This window comes from Emydura macquarii, unplaced genomic scaffold (assembly GCF_026122565.2).
Source record: "Emydura macquarii macquarii isolate MOO-44397 ecotype Brisbane River unplaced genomic scaffold, CSIRO-AGI_Emac_v2 contig_1253, whole genome shotgun sequence".
Taxonomy (NCBI): domain Eukaryota; kingdom Metazoa; phylum Chordata; order Testudines; family Chelidae; genus Emydura; species Emydura macquarii.
This window is the reverse complement of record NW_027131390.1, coordinates 33,641,542-33,654,681: the sequence shown is the minus strand read 5'-3', so window position 1 is coordinate 33,654,681 and position 13,140 is coordinate 33,641,542. Positions and strand designations below refer to the sequence as shown.

The 13,140-nt window shown below is 56.3% G+C and overlaps 1 protein-coding gene across 1 annotated transcript; it reads right to left on the bottom strand.

The window, feature by feature from the left end:
* Positions 1-107: 107 nt before the first annotated feature.
* SRPX2 (sushi repeat containing protein X-linked 2) lies at positions 108-12,827 on the bottom strand. The gene is made up of 10 exons (XM_067548398.1): positions 12,752-12,827; positions 9,096-9,179; positions 8,729-8,920; positions 6,194-6,370; positions 5,642-5,768; positions 5,373-5,494; positions 4,807-4,986; positions 2,661-2,794; positions 2,454-2,575; positions 108-1,578 (listed from the first exon to the last, which is right to left on the bottom strand). The coding sequence occupies exons 1-10, from the start codon at positions 12,819-12,821 to the stop codon at positions 1,398-1,400; spliced, it is 1,389 nt and encodes a 462-aa protein (XP_067404499.1). The 5' UTR covers positions 12,822-12,827; the 3' UTR covers positions 108-1,397.
* Between the last annotated feature and the right edge of the window lie 313 nt (positions 12,828-13,140).

The following is a 13,140-nucleotide window of genomic DNA, read 5'->3' as shown; positions in this document are numbered from 1 at the left end:
GTGCAGCTGGGGCGGGGGGGGGGGCAATCTTTCCCCCTGGCTGAGGGGCACAGCAGGGGCAAGCACTGTCCACCCTTCATTGCTGCACTCTGCCCCATGTGTTGTCCTTGTATTTTCACCTTCCTACCCACCCGTGTTCCTTGGAGAAGGGGAATGGGAGGGAAGAGACGTGAGGGTTACGCACATGTCCCCTCTACTACTGGCCTTTCACCAGTAGGTGTTTGTTAGTGGAGCACTGTAACGAGACAGGAGAATGGACGGGCGAGCTACGACTGTTGGCCAGGCCCTACTATGCAGGGAAGTTGGGGGCTTTGGGCTGCTGGCTTTTTTGCTCTTAATAAACCGAGCCCTTTCTCATCTGTTTTTAAAATAGGAAAGAGAATTCCAGGGTGAGCAGGGCCTGCTGCCTGAGGAATGTTACAAGCAGGAGCAGCCTTCACCAGCATCGTCCCTAGGTGATCCAGGGGGCATGGTACCCTGCTCCCTGCGTGGCTTTCCTTCTACTCTGCGACTCCTACCTGCGGCCTGCTTGGGTCTAGACAAAGCAAAGCCTTTGGAACTGAGCGTGTCATTCAAGCACCTTCCGTTCCTGCCTTGCCATTTAGACAAGCCATTGTCCCCTGGAGCATCCTCTCAGGCGCGTGGTGGTGGTGGGCTGGAGTCAGCCTAAGCCCTCTCCCAGCTCTTGGGAACAAGCCTCACGCATCAGTGATTTATAGGCTGCTCTGGGCAGCTGCAGGGCTGCTGGCTGCTGTCAGCTCTTGCTGGAGCAGTGCAGCTCCACCTCTGTTGGCTATGCAAACATGATGCTAGCCGTGTTTGTCCCATGGTCTGAATGGAGTGGGCTAGCGCTGGAGCCAGGAGTCCGCTGGCAGGGGTCTAGTGCGGTGCTAGCACTGTGTGGCAAACCTGCAGGGGCAGGGCTGGCAGCACGGCTGAGAACCCCAGGGCTATTAGAGCATGCCTGTTTCTTACGAGAGAGGGGAATGAAATAACAAGGGGGGGGGGACCTCAGTCAGTCCCTGCTGATGTTCTGCTTGTGAGCTGCAGCAGCTCCTGCACTTCCAACCTGAGGCTCGTACACTGCTGGGCTAGGCCTCCCCCTGCTGCTCTGTTAGTCATGGTTTGGGTCTGAGCAGGAGCTGAGATTCGGGGGGGAGAGAAGGATAATGCCCCAAACTCATCCTTTCTCCTAACTGCAGTGACAGCGGCATGGCCTAGCTCCCCCTCCTCGGGAATGTGTCTGAGCTTTGACAGCGTTTCCTCCTTTGCGGCTGGCCCAAGACACTGTGGAAAGGGAATTTTCTGTCCTCGGAGGTTGTGGGGTTCTGAACGTGAAGGGGTGGGGGGCATCAGCGCCTGGGCTGCAGGGATCTGCCCCTGCCCCCAGCAGTCACTCATTCACACACATCCCGGCTCTGCGCTCGCTGCGTGACCTCCTGACTGCTCAGCAGGTAGGTGTCGATGAAGGTGAAGAGCTCCTCGGGGGTGACCGGCCGAATGTAGCGCTCGCGGTCCACGCCCTGCTTGTCAATCAGCACCATGTTAAAATTGGAGCGGGTGACGTGCAGGAATTGCCTGTGGAAGCAATGAGGAGGGGGAGAGGAGAGCTTGCTATGCCCTGTGAGACGGGCAGCGGCTGGGCACAGCTCCCTGCACTCACCTTTCCACGCCCCGTCACACCCACTCCTGCACTGGTTGCCTCTGATTCACGTCTGAATGTGGCTCACACAGGGCCCAGGCTGAGTGAGCAGCTCTGGGAAGAGGGGACGGGCCACTCTTGTGCACTACAACGCAAGCTGCCCTTTCCTTTACATGCGGGGTGCGGCCTAGTTGCTGCAGAAGTCACAAGCACCAGCCTGCCCCTTCCGGTGCTCCAATCCCTGAGAGCTGGGTTACTGACTGCAGGAGCTTGAGACCCTCTGGCTTTTCCACAGGCCTGTGCAGGGCAACTTAGGGGCCCCAGTTGATTCTGGGTGGCTCTGTGCATGGCGGCAGCATGGACACGACCCTGCTGTGCTGTGAGTAGGGCTCAGTGTCTCTGTCCCGGAGGCTACGCAGGTGGGGGGGCAGGGCTGCAGTTCACTCTCCCAGCTCCCAGGGCAGGCAGGCTGGTCGTCCACCCTGGTGCCAGGATTCAAGCTGCCAGCGCTCAGCTGGAGGGGTGCCTGTCCCGTGAAAGCAGGTGTCTAATGACGCTGTAGCAGTGCTCCACCGTAGTCCCTAGAGGGGTGTGGGGCTGGGACAGCCCTGAAAGTGCAAGCTGTCCCCTACTTGCCCTAAAGGAGTAGCTACAGGATCTCACAGGAGCAGGCTTTTTTTCTGGCGGGGAGCTGCTACTGGAGAGAGGCACGACCACCCCCCTCAGCCAGTGTATTGCACCCTCCAGTGGAGGTGGGGGTCAGTGATCCCTCTTGTGCGGCGCTATTGCAGCTGTCCCCCAGCCCCACTACCTGAGCTCCTCGATGATGCCAGCCACCAGCTGGTGTTCACGGATGCGACCCACCTCGTGGGGGGGCTGCCCCACCAGCTCGATGATGGTGACGTGCCGCAGGTCCAGCCCGCAGGTGGTTTGCTGCAGAGAGAAGAGCCAGTCACAAGCTGTTGGCTGGGAGTAGGGCCGAAGGATGTGCGGGGGGGGGGGGGGTAGGATGGATCACCTGCAGCATGGAGATTTGCATCTTGTAGTAGGGAGTGGCGGGGTCGGGAGCAGAGACAATCAGGAGCCGGCGTTTCTCGTAGAACTGGTCCAGGAGGCTAGCGGCCGAGTTCACGTCCACGTTGATCTGCATGGCTGGGGCGGGAAGGTGGATGCATGAGCACAGAGGGAAGTGGCTGGCAGGGGCTTCTCGGCCCTGATCTGTCTCTGTCTGCAGGATGCTAGATGGGCCTTCCCTGCCTCTCACCTTCCCCCAGCAAGCTGATATGTCTCTCCTGGGTTGGGGCCCTCTGTTCTCCATCAGCAGGAACCATTTCACCAGCTTCTCCAGCTGAGGGCAGAAAATATGCCAGGGGACCCGCACCCCAGTGGTACATTAACCAGGGTGCCTGAGCCTCACCTAACCAAGCACCACAGCAGCCAGGAGCCCATGACTGGCACTTCATTGGCCTGAGAGAGACAGACCAAGAAGGACCCAGTGTCTCTCCAGGCCACACGTCCATCTCAGCGCTGAATGGGTTGGGGACTTCACGGTGACCAGCATTAGTGCTCTGGGAGTGGCCAGCAGGAGCTGGTGACTAAACAGGGATTTAAACTGGGGCTGGTGTTTGTGACCATTTGAACTAATGGCTGCAAGCGGCAAGGCTTTGAGTCTCTTTCCTCTTACATCTTAGGCGTGGGAAATTCCAGTGACTTGGGTCACGGTGGAGCTCCCCCTCATTTGCTCTGTGGTGAGAGGAGCAGCAAATCTTTGTCTTTGTAAACAAGGGCAGCTGCAAGATGGAGAGGGTGCTGCAGGGGAGCCTTTCCCTAGCCCAGCCTAGGGAGGGCAGCGAGTTCAGACATTCCTGTATCATACCTTGGGCCCTCTGGGTTTTTAAAGGGTACGTATGAAGAGACGAGGGAGATTTGCTCTAGGCAGTGCAGGTGCTGGGATTCCAGTGCAGTCAGCCATGGGCCTATGCCACAAGGCTCTGAGCTGGATCCAACCCTCCCTGCAGGCAGAGGTGTTCAGATGCAGAGTGTGGCACGTTGCTCAGAGAGGGGCTAGCTGCAAAGGCAGGATCTGAAATCTGACCTCCCCAACGCTCAAAGGGGTTGGAAGGAGGAGTTTGGTTCAGGCCCATGTGTGTAACTGAGACCGGGACAGTAAGGATATCATAATCCCCAGCTCCGCCACCCGGCAATCTCCCTGAGAGCCAGAGACGGGGCTGGGTGATATTAACTCTGAGAGTGAGTTCAAGGGGAGGGATGGCTGGGCAAATCAGGCTCTGATGGAAGAGGCGTGGGGGCTGCTATAGCCATCTGCACTGTACTTCTTCCTTTCCCTTATCTAATCCAGCTGAACATCCATCCAGTCCCTGAAGGCAGCTTATGCTTCACGTGGGGCTTCTGTGTGGCTATTTTCCAAACAGGTGATGCACAGACAGCATAATAGCCTTGGGGACATCCCCTCCACCTTCCTGCCAAGTGCTGTAGACCGACCAAAGAAGAGGTCATAGCCAGCCCAGCTATGACAGCAGGCCCTGGGCAGGCTGGGCCAGGGCGCAGGGAGTTTGCTGAGATTCAGGCACTGTCCAAATGGGAGAGGCAAGCTGCCACCTTGAACGACACCTGGGGACTTGAACGGGGCACCTCCAGAGCGAAAAGCATAAGCAGCTGCAGCTTAAGCTCTAGTGCTGAGGCAATCACCGCCTCATCCCTTCCGTGGATCAGGCCCACAGCAGGGCGCAGAGACCCACGGGGACTGGCGTGGGATGCCGTCCCTATCTGCCAATGGCTCCCAAGACTTGGCACTGCCGTTCCTTGTTTCCCCTGTGATTTTTTTCACCACAGAAGGGAGGGGGCTCACCCCTCCCCCCCCCCGAATGGATGGGGATGTCCCTCCCCATGAAGTCCAGGCCAGGAGGCTGGCTGGGCAGGGATGCTGCCAGGAAAGCCCTATGCTCACCAGTGAATATCAGGGCCCTGATTGAACGAGCTCCTGGGAACTGGAGACACAGCAGAGCTGGTTCAGCACAAGGGGGAGCTGCCTGATTCATAAAGCCCTGTGCAGATATCCTGATAGAAGCAGTTCTGTCACGTCCCGTTAGAGCAGCAGTCTGCCGGCACACAACCCGGCCAGCGACAATCCCTGTAACACTTACGCACGCAAATGGGCTCGGAGCCTGACCAGTGGCGGCTGGACTGGCAGACGCGCGAGGGGGTCCCTTGGCGTTCGTAGCCCCCATCACATAAGTACTCGCACGTGGCACCGTAGTTATTGCCCTCAGAGGTGCAGCTGAGGTAGCCGTGCTGTGGCGGCTTCAGAACAGGGCAGCGCATCACTGCAAAAGGGAGAGTGGAGGTCAAGGACAAGGGATGGAGCACTGGGGGATGGGTAGCCAAGGTGCCAGGAGGCCCTAGGGTGAGTCAGGAGCCAGGGAGGCGGCACCTTGCTTCCTAGTACGGCCAGAGGTCACACGATGGCTAGGGCAAGCAGGAGAAAGTGCCAGGGGGTCTGGGCTTAGCAGGGTTCTGGTGGTGTCAGGAGCACAGGACCTGCCGGTGACACCTGCTCACATGGAGGTAACGGGTGGGGAACGAATACTTGTTCCCACACATCTTGGCCTGAACATGGGCTCCTGAGCCCACCCGGGCAGAAGAATCAGCACCTCTAGCCCAGAGGCGAGAGAGCTGGGATCCCAGGTGCAGCCAGTGACATGACCCTTACCTTGGACTCTGACGATGAATTTGCAGCTGGCTCGGTTGTAGGCCTGGTCGTAGGCGATATAGCGGATAATGTGCTCCCCCTCTGGAAACTCAGACCCAGGTTCCGGGCCCCGCAGTGTCACTCTGGACCCAAAAGACATAGAGTTGCTTCAGGATGTGGTGCATGTCTCCCCAGCCAGGGCTTTGGTTTGATACCTACGCAAAGACTTCAGGGCAACAAAGCCACCAGACCCCATTTGGGATAGGGGACGTGCAGCGCCCTACACTCACCGTTTGATAATGCCATCAGCAGAATCCTTCACGTGGGGTGGGTCCCAGTACACGGTGGCTGTCAGCTTCTCTGGCTCTGCCATCCTCTCGCGTGTCTCCGGACATCGCATCTTGGGGGGCTCAATATCTGCCCAAGCAAGGCAGAAATAAACTGCAGCGGAACCACACAGGGCCACGGCACAGGGAGGGGGAGGTTCAGAGCTAGACACTGGGAGGAGACACTAAAACCCATTGGGGCATGGAACTAGGAGAAAGCACAAGGACAGGTGTCGTACCTTCTGTGGGCCAAGAACCCACCCTAAACCAGGGGGATCACAATGCTCCTGGGGGAGGTAAGCAGGATAAACCATGGGAAATGACCTTGGCATAGCAGTCTCCAGGATTAGCTGGGGTTCGTAATCCCCAAGAGTGGGGGGATCAGGGATAAACTACAAAGGCAGTAAATTCCTCGCCGAGCAGGCACTGAGGATAAACTCCGGGCAATCATAGTGGCTAGGGCACGTGTTCAGGATGAGCCAGGCTGGCAGGAAGGACGGCAGGGTGGGAATTTACCTACACAGACTGGCTCGCTGCCGCTCCACCGCCCATCCTCCATGCACATCCGGCTGCGGTCGCCCTCCAGGTAGTACCCGGGGAGGCAGGCGTAATCACAGTGAGAGTCCAGCAGAGCCCCAGATGAACACTGGTAGGAGCCGCTCATCACTGCCGGTAATGCATGGCACCGGACCTCTGCAACAGAATGAGCAGATCCACTCAGCAGACACAGGCGTGCAGGAATCCCTCTGGGGGCAGCACATGCGTTGGGGCTGCAGCTCTGGGGCTGGGGCGGGAAAGGTTGGAATGATGCAGGACCAGCCAGCACAAGAGTGAGCTCAGTTGCTCTGGGCCAGGGGTGGCTTGGCTTGGCTTATAGGGAGCCTGTGTCTTTCATTCAGCCCTCATGCAGCTTTGGTAAGGTGGGGCAGTAAATCCCAAGGGAAAGCTGCAGGAGGGGGTGTGGGACGTGGAAACAAAGGCCTTCCCTCCAGCCACTCTGACATTAACGATGGGGGCTGTAGGATTTAGGTAGGCTGATCTTGAAGGAGCCTGTAATGGGGGGCGTCTATCCCCTCACTGGCCAAGAAAGAGTTAACTGGAGCCAGAGAGCAATTAGTGCTCCAGATGCTCCTGGTCCAGCTGAGATGCGCTTTCTGGGTGAAGAATAAAGGGCAGCAGTGGGGAGGTAGGAGACTCATGGAAAGAGCAGGACTTGGGATCCTGTCTGAAGAGGGGAGCCCAGCCAAGGGTCAGGCGAGCCAGTGGGAAGCCGCAGGAGAGGAGCCAGTTTCTGGAGTCATCCTGTGGGGAACCCCTCAAGCCCAGCTAGGAAGGGGGTTATAGGAACCTCCTGATTCTGGTATGTACCTTCTGGTCATGATCAGGCACAGACCATGACTGTGAGGGATATAAGCAGAAGGCCAAGAAGATTTCCTCCCCAGCGATCCTGCACTCAGGAAGTAATATGTGGTGTGATGACCTTCATGAAAACAGGATCCCAACCAAAGTTGGCAGAAAGGCTGCAAAGAACATTCAGGACGAGGTAACACACTAGCCTCCTGTCTAAAGTTTAGTTTAAGTTAAGTTTAGGCTCTAGAAAACAAGATTTTGTTTTCTATGCAACCCTTTTGTTTCCCCTATCCTCACTCACTATCTCTTGGCTCATGAATCGCTGATGGTAAACTTGTTGTTTGCACTGTCAATATATCTCAGTGGCGTGGTATTGCTCAAGGAGCTGATCCTGACGTGAATTGTTCAATCTGGTGCCTGCACTGTTTCCTTGGGGCAGCAGGCCTGGTATTTCTGTGAGTGTTTGGTGGAGGAAGGGCTGGACATGACAAGGCAATGCTTTGAATGGGTTCAGGGACCGGGTGCACCTATTGTTAAGCTGAAAAGCAAAGGCCTCGCCCGGAGGAGGGTGCTTGGTGGCTGACAGGATGGTGGCAACAGGGAGCCCACACCTAGTTAAACACAAGCAAGTCTCCCTCCCTCTGCAGGTGGGGGAGTTACAAGTTGACTCCAGACCTGGGTATCGTGAGAACCATCATGGATCTGAGGCGGTAGGAGCTGGGTTCAGGTTTCTGGTGGAAAGAGATGTGGACATAGAGAGTGTGGGGAGAGGCAGATGGGAGCTGGGGCTCCAAGGAGAAAGAACTCAGCAGTCCACAGCTGGGGAAGGAGCTGGGGAAAGGACCCAGAGCCAGGGCAAAGTAGAAAGTGGGTCAGGGAGGCAGCAAGGACACTGAGGAAACGGAGCTTAGCTGCTAGCTGCAGGGCCATCTGTCAGTCTCCAATGCGGAATTGCCACCCCAAGCATTCAGAAACGAGTCTGGCCTCAAGAAATCATGAGATTGGCTTAGAAATCATGAGCTTTTAAAAAATGTTGGGGTCTTTCGTCTACTGGTTCCTGGGCCTTCAGATTTGCCTGGGTAACACTCTGCTGCTTCTCTCCCTAGCCAGGGGGGCTGGGATGCTGTGTTTTTAATGAAAGCTGGAGTCTCCAATCACATGAATCCTGGAGCTGCAGCTTTAAGACAAACATCAAGTCTCACAAGACGTGTGATAAAATCATGAGAGTCAGCAACACCGTCACTGCTATTTCCTGTTAAGGACGCTCAGTCAGGGCTGCCAGGTTTGGGCTTGACCTACGCAATTAAAGTGCTTCCCCAGCCTGCCCCCTGTGTAGATGCTTCATGCCTCTCTTCTGCAGGCTCTCCCTTTGATGTCAAATGAAAGGTGATTGCAACTGAGGCAACACCAGAGCTGCGGAGATGGGGGGGGGGGGGGGCAGCAAATAAGCCAGAGGCAGGGACCAAGCAGTAGGGGAGACTAGAGCCCCATCGGCTGCAGGCAGTGAGTGGAGATCAGGCCCAATGGATGTTCTGGGCTGCACCCTGCACAAACCCCGAACAGCCCCTCCCCTTGTGTTACAGCAGGCTCCTTTTGCTTTCCTCCCCATTGCTTTCCCTCATGTAGCTCAGCACGTTGATCGCCATCAGGACTGGGGACAGCATGCTCACACGCACTGGGGCGTGCACACGCAGGACTCACGTCTGCAGTAGGCAGTGCCAGACCAGCGCCGGCTTGGCAAGCACTGCACCGACCTCCTCCCTATTAGCTGGAAGCCTCGATCACATGACAGCTCACAGCGGGTCCCCAGGCTGCTGCGGTAATTCCCTCCCCGGGGGGAGTAACAGGTCGCCTCTCCATGCTGGACGTTTAATGGATAGCACCACTGGGGAACTGAGGAGAGACAGAGAGAGGAGGGGTGGTGTCCGGAGTCCAGCTGAGCAAACAATATGCTTCATTCAAGGGTCTTGGGGCAGCATGAGGCCCAGGTGAGGGAGAGGCAGCCCAGCATCAGTCCTGGTCAGGGTGCCCAGGTGGCCGGGGAGCCCTGGGGCAGGCTCAGTGTTACCTCGATAGTCCAGGGCAGGAGCTGGGGGAGCCTCTTCCACGTACACTTCATTGTTGTACCTCTCAGCAGTGTCGTAGCCAGAACCTAGTGAGAGGAGGAGAGAATGGAGAGGTGGAGTCTCACCCTGAGTGCCATGCTTCAGCATCCCACCCCACACTCCCTCACAGTAACGAGCGCCACCGTGCGTACGGGGTGCTGGGGAGTCAGCCAAGAAACAGCTCTGACACTGGGCTCTAGGGAATTATCCCTCTCAGGAGCTCCTGGAAAGAGAGCTGCTCCCTGGGCAACATCTGCTTCCTACAGCAACACCCCTCAGTACGGGGCCTCCCTGAGAGGGAACTGTCTAGGGCCCCGGCTTCCCACTCCGCTTTCGCAGCCCTTGTCACATCCCCCTGGCAACCTGGAATGCCCCTCTCTGTCTTTCAGGCTCCTTGGTACCCAGGAACGTTCTGCTGAGGCAGATGCTAGAGTGGAAATGAGTGGGGGGAGGCCTACAGTGCTACAGCCCAGGGGAGAGGGGTAACACACGACCCTTCAGAGCTGGTAGCACTTCTCACCCATTCCACACTAGTGTGAATGACTGCCTGAGGCACAGGGCCGGGGGGTAGCGGGGCTGAGGGGTGTGCCGGGGGTGTCGGATGCTATCAGATAAGAGTGCTCACTTATGACCGCCACTGTGCATGGTAAACAGCTGCTCAAGCAGATCCCGAGTCCTGCAGGGAATGGCTGCTGGAGCAGTTTGGGGTTTGTGCTCCCCTTTCTCACTGACAGCTGATTCTCTCGCTCCATCCCAGCTCCTCCACAGGCAGAGCTTCAGCCAAGCACATCTATGCAGAAGGCTCTGCCCTCACCCCCTCAGCTGGCGAGGATGCGGTTTGTGTGGCTAGCACTGTCCAGCAGACTAAACAGCCTGCTGCGCCAGGCTCATTAATAACAGGAAATGGATGTCGGAGCTCAGCTGGACAGGGGACAGCTCAGTCCTTTCATGAGCAAGTTTCCAGGAAGTCCCGTCCGATCTCTCCACTCTCACGCCCTCTGCCACGGAGTTACGGGGTGAGTGGTGGGAACAGGATTGGGCCCCCAAACCACCACCCTGTGTGACTCAGAAAAGGAAGCCCTCCCCTCTCAAGCCAGGAGCAGGGGAAGGGCTAGTGGGGCACAGTGTAGGGAACCCCATGAGTGAAATCCCCCCTCTCGCTTTAGGAAGGGATGGAGCCTGATGGCCAAGGATGGAGACAGTAGGTCAGGCCTGAATTTGCCTCTCCACACAGGGCGACCCCTCCTGGGCAGGGATGGTGTCCATGGGTGGTGGTGTCTCAGGGAAACCCAGCCCCGAAAGGACTCTGAGTCCAAATTCCTCTCACCCAGGGGAAAGGATTGGGGGTCCTTGCTGGGGCAGGACTAGGAAGTTTGGGACTGAATTAATACAGACCCTGAATCCTTCCTTACCCAGGGAAGCAGGGCCCTTGAGAGGCCAGTTTGGGGTCTAGTGATGGAGCAGTGTGAAAGCCCAGGGCTGAATGAACGTGGAGACCGAATTTCCCTTAGTCCTGGCCAGTGGATGCTTTTGAGTCTCAATGAATGAAATGGGCTGACGGGTGGCATTGCTGAGCTGTGAGCTCACCTTTCTGCTGGATTTCCTCATTCCAGACCCCTTCTTTTCTTTCCCTCTCCATTCCACTGACTGCCTGTGAGTGTGCTCGATTTTGCTCCTATTTTTAGTGCCTCTGCCCCCCGCAGCATTTCTGTATTAGCCTTGAAACAAAATGTCTGTGCTAAGCAGGATCCCAGATGTCTCTCTACACCAGCTCGGCACGCAGGCTCCTGTGAGGAAGGAGTGGGGAAAGGAAACTTTGGCCTCCAGGACCAGAGGATACAGGTTCTAGGGGAGCGGGGTAAGTCTCACTGAGATCTGCTGACTCCACACTCAGCCCAGAGACTTGCCTTCTCTTCTGCTCTCCCTTCTCTGCTGTGGTGCTGAGGGCTGGGATGTAAAAGGAGAGGGTTTGGCCCCTGAGCACACTCCATCCACCAGCCCCTCTGAAGAGCCTCCACCACGTTGGGGGAAACTTTATGAACCATAATAATAGAACTCCTCCCACCGCTTTCTGACACCCAATTAAACTGCTCGGTTCCCCTGACCCACTAATTTCTACAGAGCCTTTCACCCCAGAGCCTTTCCCGTACTTCATGCACGCAGCACCCCTGAGATGCAGCTACACCGAATCTCCAAAGGGGAAGCGTGAGAACATCCAGGCAACCCCCCGACTTTGCTGCAAAGTGCCGCGAGATCTTTGACACCCACGCTAAGAAGACAGCACCTCAGTTTTTAAGGCTCACCCGCAGCAAAGCACATGGAACTCAATGTTTCTCTCTCCTAGGAAGGATGGGCTGACTCAGCCCTGCTGGGAACCAAATGTGTGGTTGCAAGGAGTCTAGTTATAAACCTGATACTGAGGCCACAGAGCCATCCCCTCCAGGAGAGAGTGATGCATACACAGAAACGGGCATTTTCCTCCTCCGTCTGTATTTATTCAGTGATATCACGGCTCAGTGTGAATCAGACCGAGAGCAGAGACTGAGACAAGCAGGGAGGATCTATCGGCACAAGGATCTCTTGGAAATAGGCACGGACGAGGCCGGTGGGCTGGGAACTGAGACCGGTCTAATGCATTTGGGGTCAAAGCTCTCCAGGGGGCTGCAGAGGCCTTTACAGTGTTTGGCGAGGACGGGGGTGGTGGTTTCTCCCTACAGCCCCTCCTGTGTTAACCAGGCAGTGGTTTGTAGCTGGGATGCTGTGGGGGAGAGTTGGGTTTCTACAGCAAACAAGCTGAGGGGTTGTAAGTGGGTGGGTTAGCCAAGCATAGCAAGAGGGGGTTTTGCTCTGAGTGCTGTGTGCGGCTGTTCCAGGAAAAGGTTTCAGACGGAGCTGAGGGCATGTGGAAAGGGTTAGCTCCTGCCACTGTGGTTGTGATGGAGGAAGTTTGTTTACTCCTCTCTGGATGTGTCCCTAACTCTACCAATGGGTCTGTTTCCTCCCTCTTCCCTTCCCCACCCCCAGCAGAGCGACACACCACAGTTTTCTGAGCAGTCATGTCAGACTGGCCCCAACCGCCCAGGGGATAGGTTTGTCTTTGGTTATCCAGCTCCTCCATAGTCTCCTAACCCAAACCTGCTCCTCTGACACTCACCAAACCACTGCCCTCAGGACGGGTCTGCTTTAATTATATTGTACTTGATTCCCCCTAGTGTCACCGCAACAAGGGGAGAGAGAGAGCACCTTGCTGAGGTTCCTCTGACCTCCATCACCAGACCTTTAACCTGTTCCAAACTGGATCACCTTTCCCAGGGCACTTCCCAGGAAAAGGGGTGCTGGGGTTTGACTGCAAGGCTGAACTCAATCTTTATTTCCAGTAAACTCAGATCTCCCCACCATGTTTTCTGTCCCCTCCTCCTTCACCAAACTCCCTCTAGTGTTCCCAGCTATGAACTGCACCTGCTCACCACTTTTCTACTAATTTACTCTTAGACACCACAAAGAAGAAAAGCAGCTTCTCCTGTGCCCTGAGAGAGGCCTGCTAGTCCTTGTCTATTCCTCACTCCCTTGTAGCACCGGTTGCTGTTGACCAACTCTCCTGCACTGGGTGGACACTTACCTTCGTACCATGTTGATGATACCAGCCTGGTGAGGAAAAGCAGCAAGAGTGGTGCTTCTCTTTGTGTCATTCTAGGATGTAGGGTGGGCCTGTGCTGCGGGTGCTAGAATCTTGCCTGGTCGTGCACTGTGATGTTAGCCGGCAGGCTGCAGCCCAGAGAGACACTGCAGTGTATACAGCACCTAGAGTAAAGGGACGTGGGTTTAAAATAGAACAACCCCTTGCTATAGGTGTGGTGTTGACACACATCCTTATATTGTCCTCCAATTTGCTCTTCAGTCCATGCTGGTAAGATCCAAATTTTTCCCTAGTATTGTCCACCCCAAACATTTAAAAATCATGAGTCAGATCCCCTGGAATCATGGGTGGCTTAAAAATCATGAGATTTT